At 43.5% G+C, this 12033-nt stretch overlaps 1 protein-coding gene across 1 annotated transcript; it reads right to left on the bottom strand.

Annotated features, from left to right (window-relative positions):
* Window positions 1–4972: 4972 nt before the first annotated feature.
* On the bottom strand, window positions 4973–11315 carry LOC125083575 (spermatogenesis-associated protein 31A6-like). The gene is given in 5 exon segments (XM_047700331.1): window positions 4973–6197; window positions 6200–8985; window positions 9251–9311; window positions 9905–9962; window positions 11099–11315. Coding segments are annotated over 5 exon segments (4185 nt in total). The 5' UTR covers window positions 11294–11315; the 3' UTR covers window positions 4973–5112.
* Window positions 11316–12033: the final 718 nt, after the last annotated feature.

Below are 12033 nucleotides of genomic sequence, written 5' to 3'. Positions count from 1 at the left end.
TTCCAGAAATGTTATCTCTTTGGTAGTTCATTATAAAATGTATGAAGCTAAAAATATAATCTATGAAGAGGAATCCCTGTTAGGGGTTAACATTGTAGAACGACTACTTCGGAAGAGATCTTTTTTCCTTGAAGTATTAAGAAGTCATCATGTAATTGCTGCTCCTGCACATTATGTCCTAGAGTGCCTGATTCATTGAAATCAGCATGAGGCTAGTTTTAAATAAAAATTAATTTTAAACCCAAATTTAGGAGGTTTTGATCTCTGCTTCAATCTCGTTACTAGATATTGGGCTAAATCCAAAGTTGTAACATATCTTAAGTATCATGTAAAAATATTTCATCTGTAGATTAAGAATCACTTCATTTTCAGCAAAATGTTTTGATGTAAAACTTTTGAATACAAAAGCAATCTATTTTTGTTTTCTTTAATTTTTGATATCCATTTCTTCTGGAAATATATAAGTGGTAAAACTTTTTAAAAAATTTTAAGATACGTAAATCTTACTAAAAAATAAAAGACGGCCATAGAGTTTGGAAAAACTAATATATTGTAAGTAGATTGATCCCCCTTGATTTTTTATACTTAAGAAAACATTCAAGTTTTCTCCATGAGAATTACACAAATCTAAAGCAACAAATGACAGATGAATGTGTAGTGATTAATACAAATGTTTCCTTAATGCATACTTTCATTGTCATTTAGCACAGCTTATTGAACTGTGAATTACTAGTGAGGAACAATGCTTTCAACATGTTATAGTAATAAACTACTTATTATGGACATTTCCTATGTTGTCAGACATTCTGAACACCCTGAGCAACATTAATTTAAAGACTAAAGAATAATTTGTTTTAACACTGTTAAAATAATCAATTTGAAAAATATATTTTCCTGTATAAACTTTTCCTAATTGAACCCATTTTGTTCTGATCAATAAATTTGTCTTCATAATTTGCACTATAAAAATGATCTGGTGGAATATTAGATGACATCCATGATCATATTCCATCATTTTATGATTCAATGATATCATAAAGGAATAAAGTTTAAAAATTCATAATTATAAATTGTTTAATTTTATTTTTTTTAAGATTTTATTTATTTATTTGACAGAGAGATCACAAGCAGGCAGAGAGGCAGGCAGAGAGAGGAGGAAGCAGGCTCCCCGCCGAGCAGAGAGCCCGATGCGGGGCTCGATCCCAGGACTCTGAGATCATGACCTGAGCCGAAGGCAGCGGCTTAACCCACTGAGCCACCCAGGCGCCCCTAAATTGTTTAATTTTAAAGAAAAAGTGATTTCTTGGTGAAAGAAAGTCAGCCCTCCTCCTCTTAGAGAAAAAACTATGATGTCATCATCCCAATGTGAAATCTGAGAAACTTAACCAGTAATACATGTTTGACAGCGGTCACTGAAACTTTATCAAGACAAGGACAATAGGTTGGGTATGAGTGGTAAGAAATAGGTAGTCTTACTGTAATGTACCCTTTGGAAAGCACTGGATATATAATAAGTGACACTTTTCATTATTCGTTGTAATACAAATATTGATAAATGACTAAGTCAATTCAGATATTAATATAGCCCTTTCTCAGTAATTTTATTAGGCCATCTGTATATCTCAAAAATACATATATTTCATAATATTTCAAATTCCTTTAAGCAATGTGTTCTTTTCTAGCTCTGTAATAATATAAAGTAGATATTAACTGCCTATCTTAGAAAATGTGTATTTCATAGAATTAAAAATAAATCCTTTTAAGAGCCTGTCCTTTTAACTATGTTAACTGAACATTAGGACTGTGTCATATCCTAAAGACATGTATAATAATATTATTTAAGGGTACATTTGAAGGAATAAAATAATTTTGTCAGATATATAATTTTGCCAGATGATGTAATAGGAATATTACCAGGAATTTAATGTATTTGTGAAAAATCCTCACAATTGTTAGCTTGTTAAAAAATAAAACTCCACAAACTGTTAAGTGCAAAATACTGTGCTGGTTACACAGACCTCTGGGAGGCAAGTGTGTGTCCAGATGCCTCTTTTCTGGTTTATTTCATTTCTATGGTCAGTTCGTTGCAGGTCTTTATTATGTTTCCAAAGTAAATAAGTAAACCATTTCTCCTTCAGGCCTTGTCCCCAAAATAATTAAAAAAAAAATGACAGTGACACCATTTAGCTGGATAATAACTAAAACTGGACAAATAAGATATTTTCTCTCATTGGAGACTGTTTCAGTTATGTTTAAAATTTGTGATTCTCAAGCTAATGAACAACTGTAGAAATTAATTTTGCAAATCTACATGTAGAATGGGTAATTTTTCATTCAGAAAATTCCCCAAGTATAGAACCCTATTTAGTACAATGCTGACAATGTCTGATTGACGCTCTCAAGGGGGCACAACTGACAATCCCTCTTGTGTTGCCAAGTTTGCTAAATGGTTTCATATTCACCAAGAAGGACTTGTCAATGGGTGTCTGCTTGGGATGGATGTAAGGTCTCTGTGAGGTCTTTGTGTCAGTCTCTGTGGGGTATCTGTATAAGGTCTCAATGTGTCAGTGGAAGATCTCTGTGTACTGTCTGTAGATGAAGTCTTTCTGTGAGGTTTTTATGAGGTATCTCGGAGGCTGCATGAGGTCTCTGAGTGTTGGTTTCCATATAAGATTTGTATAGAAAGTACCTTTGGGAAGTTTCTGAGAGATTTGCTGTCAGGTCTCTGGAAAAATCTCTGAAATCTGTGCTAGGTTTCTGTCTGAGGATCTGTGGGGCAACATGAGGTCTCTATGTGAGGTCTCAGTGTGAGGTCTCTGTGGGGCAACATGGTAGGGAGGCACTATGGAAGGTGTCTATGTGAGAGGTCTGTTGAGAGTTGTCTCTGTAAGGTCTATGTGTCATCTCTAGTGGGAGGTATCTCTGTATGTTGTCTCTGTGTGAAGGATCTCTGTGTGTGTCTCATTTCTGCCTTTGCTGAACCTTATGGAAATCTGAACAGCAGAAGGGTAAAGGCACTTGTTTATTTTTTTGCTGTTCCAACAGCATCCTTGTCTGTGATACTTTTTCCAACAGGGGATGTGTGGTCCACCTCTAGTTTGTATTCCAGTCCCAGAATCCACATCTCAATGCTCCTAGAGGACCTAGCAGCAGCCAGGCTCAAGGTCCTCTGTGCCACCCTCTCCTGAGCTCCCGAGGGCCTAAATGTACTCTGTCTTGGGTTCCAATCCCTTCCCACAGGCCTTATCTCAATTTTCATTGGTGAACCCACTCTGGAGGCTGCCTCAGGAATTGGGGCCCCAAAGCAAGACCCGGTTCTAGGGAGAAACCAGTGACACAATCAGGCCTATACCCAATCTGCTCCTCCACCCCAGGTCCCAGTCCCAAATGTTGGGCATCCTGATAGGCATGGGGGATAGGGCCCATTCTTTTGTCTTCTGGATCAGGAGTGTCTCCTGGAGCAAGACTCTCTACCCTGGGAATGATGCCCTCTGCAGCTGTGCACCGTGTACCATGTGTGGCACAAAGCACAGAATAACTCTAGAGAAGTTGCTTAGCAACCTTCTTTCCCATATGGATAGAGGCCAGAAGTGGAGAGAACAGAACCACTCCTGGACTGCACTTCCCATTTTGAACAGGTAACTTCCATGCTCTCTCCAACCCGTGTTGATAAATCCTGTCTAAAGTCTTCATCTTCTGGGCTCTGGTGTGAGCAAGAACTTGGAGCCAGACATGATTGCAGGCCAGTTTCTGGGCCTTTTAAGTCCCCACCATTCCTTGAGGAGCAGTCCTTGGGTCATGTGTTTAAGTAAAATTCAATAGACTGGGAGTCACAGCCCAAGTTTCCTGAGTCTTAGATTTTCCACCTATTATTGTCATCCCTTCTAGAATTCAAGAGGTGATGAGGTGTAAGCTTATTAAATATATTATTTGAGATTAGTCTTCCTTGATGTGCTTTGCTTCTACAAGTTGGGCCATCTGTTTTGGACATAAATGTGGCTTCCTTAGGTCTGTGATCTTAGAGCTGTACGGTGGAGACCTTGTTGGGGTATGATGATCTACCGGGCCCTTTACCTTTCCTTTACTCCAGACCTTTAGATGGGATATCAGGGGGCTTTTCATTCACTGCACATTTATGGGTACCATGTGCCACTTTGCCTTCTTCTTTGAATCCAACCTCTTCAATTTGTCTCCTACATCCCATTCTAAGTTCACGTGTTTAATCATCAGATAGTTACTACACCAGGTACACTCCTGTTCAGAACTCCTTCTCTGGGGTTAACATAGAAGGAAAGTATGTGACCCTTGAATATTCATTTAGGTGGAGGTGAGCACAGCTCTCAGCAACCTCCCTGCTCTTCCCCACTTACATACATGTGGAGCTGGAAGTACCACTGTCATCACTGGAAATGCAGGAAAGGCAGAGGTGGAAGACAGTGACACTGTACATTTCGTTAAAGCTAAGCTAAGAGGGTTCCATAGGCTCTATCTCAACCCCAGCTCTTTATCAGAGCAGGGGTTCTCAAGGGCAAGTATCATGTATTCTTCACCAAGAGATCCAAGGACAAGATTTCTTCTACGTCTGAACTTTAGGCCCAGTACCCTCTCCCAAACTTCTATCTACTTGATTCTGACACTTCCTGGAGCCTGAGTGGGAATGTTCAGCCCCGTGATACCTCTGTAAACTTACCCCCTACAGCTTTATAAAATTCAAGTAGTAGAACTTTATAAAGTTCAAGGTAGAGTGGAAGCAGGAGAAAGACAAGTTGAACCAGATCTTGGGGTAAGTTCTTCATAGGTATTTCTCATCTTTTTAGAGTAGTTTTTGTTTGTATAATGACAGTATCATGAAAAAAATGAAAAGATTCAAGATAAGGAGCAAGCCTACAATGCCCACAGCCAAACACCCTCCATGTCCCTCCCTTCTAGAACCCAAAGAATATACCAAGCACAGCACAAACAAAAGCAACCATATTAGCCTCTTATGTGGGAAAAAACATATATATTGGGGAATATTAAGTATTTGGATGTGCTAGAGAGAAAAAGTTTTCTCCACATGGACTTTTTTTTTCTTGGAGATATTTTCCTACCAGGAAAGACTAAAGAAGCATTTTATGGTTGACTAGACAAGATCCCTCCCTGAAGAAGACAGTGCCGTGGGCAGTGTTGATGGTGGCCTGGCACACCTGGCATCCTTGGCCCATACTGGCAGGGACTGACTGGAGACAAAGTCTTCTTGGGAGGCGGGGATGGGAAATGCTTCACGCCCAGCTGCTCATCCTTGAATCTTACACTTTTCAAGGACTGTTGGTGTCTGGCCTGCCTTTCCCTCATAGAGCTACTTGGGTCCTTGGAGGTAGCTTGGTGACCGTGAGCTGTATAACTCATTATTCTCCGTTGCTCTGGGTAGAAGGGAAGTCTGTGGTAGCAGACATATCCACATACTGGGGCTTGGAGTTCCTGTTTGTGTTTGTTTAACTTTGTGGCATGACGTCCATGGTGAATTACCATTTTCTCCTCTAGAATCTGTCCAACAGTTGTCATGAGTGCTTGAGCCTCAGGAGTCTCACTGGCCATAATTGATCTGCTTTTGACTGGTCCTTGGCTCTGGGCAGAAGCTATTATTGGCTTACATTTTTGCAGAGCATTCTGACCTTTGACTTTCTCACTGGGGAAAATCCATTGAAAAAAGCGCCTCACCCTTTTTCTGAAGAGGCTTTCAGGAGGACCCTGTTTCTTCTCTGGTGGGACCTGGATATATCTGCTCCTAACAGAATCTGTTATTCCCCTGACTGGGGCAGGATGACACATACACTCGGCTTGAGAGGTCCTCAATTCCTCAAATTGTTCTTCATTTCCTGAATTGAGCCTCCTATAGTCCTCTCTTTTATTAGTAGGGATAGTCATCTTACTCTGGCTCTTCCATGAGTCCTGAGGTTTAGGGATCATGGGCTCTTGCTGCCTTAGGCAGCTCCTTTGGTCTGCTATGAAGCCATATAGCATCTGGGAAGGTACCGTGTCTCCAGTAGCTACTCTCTGGGGATGACACTGTGGCACCTGAGGAGCCAAGTTGTCTGCATCAAGAAGCATGTTTGTAGAATAGTCTTGAAGCTGGTTCTCTGACTTTGTATTTATTTTGGACTTAAATTCACTAATCTCTTCATTAAGGCATGTCTCTCCAGGATCTTGGAAACAGGCATTCTAGAAAGTTTTTTACTGGTATCTAAATTCCCCATATGCACATTTATGGTTTGGGATTTTGTGAGCTCATTGTTTCCCAAGCACATTAGTTCCACTGCCTCCCTGTCCTTTTCAGCACCAAAACATTGCGATCCTAAGCTCATCTCCAGCATCGCTACCCTATGGCAGGGGTCTTGTGAGGGCCAATCCATAATCTCCTCTCTTGGCTCATTCCTGGCCATTGTTGAACTGGGACTCAACTCTAGGCTGTTCCTCTCAATGCATTCCACAGAACTGCTCTGCTGAGTGTTGCCCATGAAGTTGAGTGTGAGGGACTGAGAAGGTGGCCTGTCCTCCTGTCCAATCAGAAAGGCTCTTAAGGGCCCCGTGTTGTCACAAGATGGGGCCCTTCCCAGCGCCCTCTGGATTTCCCCATACATAGGTGAAGGAGCAACAAAAGGCCTTTCCAGGGTGGAAACTGATTCTTCTATTATTGCCTTCTTTCCCAGACATGACTGAGAAGGTTTTCCCAGGAATTCAGCAAACTTGGGCATTGAGGGGGCCCCAGACACACAGGTGGCTGCTGGGGCAGAAGCAAACTGTAGAATGGGTAAGGGTTGAAACTTTTTCAACTTAAAGAGATTTATGGGTTTGAGGACCTTGAGGGGTAGACTCCACCTGTGCCTCACCCAAAACCTTATAATATGTGCTTCCAGTGCTTCTTGAATGTCTGGACGGAGGAAGGAAACCCTGTGAGAGGTGTTCACATATGGTCTCCAACCCTTCAAGATTCCTAGATTTCTGATTTCCATGTCAGTGTTGAACTTGGGAAAAGCATGGTTGACAGCCAGACCAGTTTGGCGCACACTCATAGGCATACGTTCACTGATCTGCCCCAGATTCCTGCTCAAATTGCGTGTCAAGAGGTTTTCTAGATTCTTATCCAAGCTTCTTAGTAAATCACTTCCTGAGTCACTCTGTGACAGCCCCAAGTCACTTTCTGACTCCTCAGAGCCCACTCCCTGAAACCTCATTAGTGAGTTCTCTGAGGCCCTGGAGATATCTTTTGGGACCTTCCCCAAAATATACCCCAGGCCCTTGCCCATGCCCTGGCTTAGTTGGAAACCCACTTTCTGTGTATCCTTGCTGCTTTTACCTGCAAATGCAGAGGGCCGTGAGGGTCCATGCTTACCCTTTGCCTGACATGTCCCTGGTAATTCACCCTGATGTTGCCTTAGTTCCAGAGACTCTTGGATCTTACGGGGTAACTCCCAACGGTGTTGAACGAGCCACTTTTGTAGGTGTTGCTCCAGTTGCTTACGGAGCTCAGGACTGATTGGAAAGTTCTCAGGAAGGATGGAGACCACCCAGCTGTCTTCAGGAAGGTTGGAAGTGAAGACACTAAAGACTTCTTGAGATCTTTTGATTACAGAGGATAAAGCCCCACTTTCTAGTTGCTCCTGCAACAAAGGCCATTCTGGGTGTTGAATCTCAGTTGGGATGAGAAATTGTGACTTATCCCGAGCTATAGGGCCAGATATTTGACAAGCTCTAATCTGAGGTGAGGAAGAAGATGATAGGATTGGAAGAGAGGACTGGAGATGATCCTGGGTCAGGATCTGAGTGAGAGGTGGGTGTTGGAATTGGGGTATGGTTGAAATCAAGTTTTGAGATTGGAACTCCAGTTGGGATAGGGGCTTGGACTGGGAAAGCATTGGAGATAGTTTAGGCTGCATTTGAACTGGGCAGGCACTTGAGATTCCATTGAATAAGAAAGGAGGAGACTGTAGTGCTGAAGAGCTTTCAGAGATCCAGGCAGTAGCCACCAGAGATTCACTGTGTAGAGAGGGGAGGCCCCAAAAAAGTTGGTTATATTTCTGTTGTAGATGGTGCCCCAAAACCTTAGGATACGAGAGCTGCTGAGGACCAGGCAACTGCTCTGGTTTGCCTTTTGTGCTCCAGAAGTGTTGGGGGTTTTTCTGCTCAACATCCAGTGATTTCAACATATTTCCCAAAGAATTCAGGTGGTAGTCAGGACTCATTTGTTTTGGATATGATCCATCTTTTTCTTTTTCTTTCCAAATGTTGATCTTGATGCCCTCTGTGACTTGTATCTCCAGGAACTTCTGGTCATCAGAGCTGAGCAAAGAGGGAGTAGCAACTCTTAGTTTGTCAGTGGGGTTTGCCCAGAATAATGCCTCTGGTGAGTGGTGGGAAAGGTGTTCATGTTGATACTCATAATTTGAGGAGGTTGAGAGGCACAAGGCTTTGGCAGCGGTGTGCCACCAGGACAGGGCTGAAATAGGACAGCTTGAGTGGCCAAGGCCTGAGGTGGTTGGGATAGGAGAAGCTGATGAAGGGGTATGAGATGACCTCTGTGTAATGGTGCCCAGTGGGAGTGTCTTTGAGTCACACTGAGGAAGAGTCAGAATGGAGTCTGAAGGTTGTGGGGCAGAAGAGGTGGTCACTGGTGGAGGGCAGGCCTCTGAATTAAGGGGACGTGGAGGGAGAGGGGAAAGAGCAAGTGGCTGGGGTAAAAGGGGAAGAAAAGTCTCTGGTGGCCAAGAGACACTCAGAGATGAGTGGGAATGAACAGAAACTGAAGAGGTCTTTGGGCCAAGAAGTAGAGGGCGCTGGGTCAGAGGAACTGGGGTAGCCAACAAGGACATGGCAGGAGCAGCAGCATCCACAGGCTCTCCGCATGGTTGGTGGGTTCCGGCAGGCGCTGCTTTGTACACCTCACCAGGGAGATCTTGACATAAGTGCTGATGAAAGCCACCCTTGTCAGGGAGCCTCCCCAGGCAGCTGCAGGAGACAGGAAGCACAAGCTGCAGCTAGAAGCTGACCGGGCAAGACGGGCAGGGCAGGTTGGGCAGAGGTAAACACCTATAACTCACAGCCCTCCACAGCCTCCATGCTGACTTCACACTGCTCCTGCTATTCCTAACCCCAGAGTTTCACCCACATCTTGTTCCCGTGGCTCCCCTTCCCAGGATTCCCTGTGGTCCCAGCGTCACATCATAGGCTCTGGGACAGAGGAGGGTCAAGGAGAGGGGGAAAGATTCTTCACCTCTGCAAAAGTGAAATCAGGCTGCGAGCTCCCTCCAGTTCTTTCAGGCAATTTCTGCAAGCTGGAAATCAGGAAACTGGGTTACAGTGGTGAAAATAGGGGCCTAAGGGTTTTTACAGAAGACTGAATGCAATATTTCCTTAGGGTTAAAGTGTTGGGTGATTAGACTATGGAGCCCAAGCATCAGTGCTCAAAGCCACAGGATCCTTCACAGTGATGGCAAGGCCTATGATACGGGAATGCTGCACTCTCCTATCCATCACCTCCCGGAGCCCTCACAACTACCTCATTGGGGAGAAAGGGTAAGGGTCACAAAGGAATCTGAGCAAACTTAAACCACTTATCTACAGTTGGACTTGGAGGTTCCACCTCTGAATCCAAGCATTATTGGTACATTATTGGTACATTATTGGTACATAAGCCCACACACCCTTGCCAGACAACACCCATTTCAGCCCCAGCAGCTTCCTTCCAAGCACAGAATCTGGAAAATATACAGTATCTGATTTCCTTCCCAGACCCTCTTTGAGGGCTCTGTTTCCTGAGGGATGGTCTCTGCACCTGGCATGCTCAGAGACTGTGGAGCTGGACCCTCAGGGGCAAGAAGGATGGAGGATAACTTGGGGCATGCAGGACTAAATGGCATAAGCTTACCTTTCAAAGCTCCACTTTTCTTCTTACTCCTGATCCTCTTCCTCAGTTCCACCTGATGCTAATAGAAAAGATGAAGGTCTGGAACTCATTCTCTCTTCTCTCTAGATGGTCTGCAAATTCTCACTCTTCATGAACGTTATGAACAACTACATTCTACATTTATACATCTAATGGGGATCTGTGGTTTTCTTTCCTTTCACTCATTTTTTTAAAGATTTTTATTTATTTATTTGACAGACAGAGATCACAAGCAGGCAGAGAGAGAAGGAGGGGAAGCAGGCTCCCCATCGAGCAGAGAGCACGATTCAGTGCTTGATCCCAGAACCCTGAGATCATGACTTGAGCCAAAGGCAGAGGCTTAACCCACTGAGCCACCCAGGTGCCCCCTTTTACTCATTTTTAAAGTGGATAAAAATATTTTAAATTTTTCTTTGGGATACCTGGGTGGCTCAGTCAGTTAAGCGGCTGCCTTCGGCTCAGGTCATGATCCCAACGTCCTGGGATCGAGTCCCATATTGGGCTCCTTGCTCCGGGGGGAAGCCTGCATCTCCCTCTGCCTCTGCCTGCCACTCTGCCTGCCTGTACTCTCTCTTGTCTCTCTGACAAATAAATAAAATCTTAAAAAATTTTTGTTTCTTCTTTGAAGAATGCAAACCCAGATTTTCTATGTCAGATCACTATGGATGTCTCTCATCGCTATTCCTCTACTCAAAAAGTATACACATTCTGAGAACTACAGGTCCTTCTCTGCTCCATCAGATAAGACTCTGTTTCCCAAGCTCAGAGCCCCAGTCTAGTCCCTTAGAGGCTCTTCAGAGATCAGCACTGCCTCCAGATCGGCTCTGACACAGAGGAAGAGCTTACCTGAGGCACCTGCCACAGGAAGGGGAAAGTGGCTGGTGAAACAATGCTTAGGATTCTGTCTTCCTGCAGAAAATAAACTCTTAGTATACAGCCCTCACTCACTGGTCACTGTTTGTGACTTTGCTCTGGAACTCTCTACAACACCTGGACTCTGGATCTGAGATCTTGGGATAGAAATCCTTGTGCCCTCTCTAACCCTTGCTGGCCTGGCTTGTCCCTAGAAGGATGATGTTCTATTCTGAGACTTCCTATCTCAGAAGTTTCTCAGGTGATTTAGAAAGGTGGATATAAGAGATAATCTCTGTTGGGGTTTAGTCAAAGTTTCCTTACCTTCCTGGTGCTTCTATATTTCCTAGCTGGTGGTAAGGATGGATTACTCTGAAAGCAGGGGAGTAACAGAAGAAAGAGGCCAAGTCCACACAGGAAAGCAAAGATGGTATCAATCACCCAGGAGGTGGGACTGGAGCTCAGCCAGGTGGTGCCAGTGCTTCTCAGAGAAAAGAAATTCTCCATCTTTGGAATCATGCTGCTGCCCTCAGGCAACTGAGCGCTGGGACAGAGCTCAGGCTTGCATCACAGAGCTATGGCCTTGTCACAAAGGGTTCCTGAGAATGGGGGAGGGAGCAGTCAGAGAATAGGCTGGACCACCACCCCTCCCCCACCATTCAGCCCCACAGAATCCTGCAACATCCTGGGCCTTTTAGATTCCTCCTTCCAACTCTACTCGTATGTCAGAGAGACCTTTGCCAAATTTCCATTTATTCCATCTGGAACTCAGATATTACATGGTCCCCATTGTTCATTAACTATCTTGGCTTAAAACCCACCCTTGAAAATCTGAAGTTGACCCTAGAATTTTGGCTATTTCCCAAGAAATTTTACTCTCAAGATTTTCTCTGTCTTCAACTCCAGCTTCCCATATGTTTTTGTCTTGTATAAACCCAGGTACATAACTTAAATTTCTTTTTCACTTTAGTTTTATGAATTTTAGTGTTTTGTCTCATCTCCAGGAAGACATACACTAAATAAAATAATTTATTCAAAATTCATAAATCAACGTATGAAAGTTATAGTTAAAACTTCAAGTGATTTTTTTTAAGCTTGTAGTTTTTATAATTCTGAAGTTAGTAAAGCTTTAAACTGGACAAAGACTTTTGGGACATGCTGGATACACACACATGTGCACATGTACACACACACATAACCACACTTATCCATTCACAAACCAATCCAGTATTTCCAAATCCAAGAATCCACAATTTTCT

This window comes from Lutra lutra, chromosome 13, assembly GCF_902655055.1.
Source record: "Lutra lutra chromosome 13, mLutLut1.2, whole genome shotgun sequence".
Classification (NCBI taxonomy): Eukaryota; Metazoa; Chordata; class Mammalia; order Carnivora; family Mustelidae; genus Lutra; species Lutra lutra.
The sequence above is the reverse complement of the archived record's forward strand: the minus strand, read 5'-3'. Positions and strand labels throughout refer to the sequence as shown.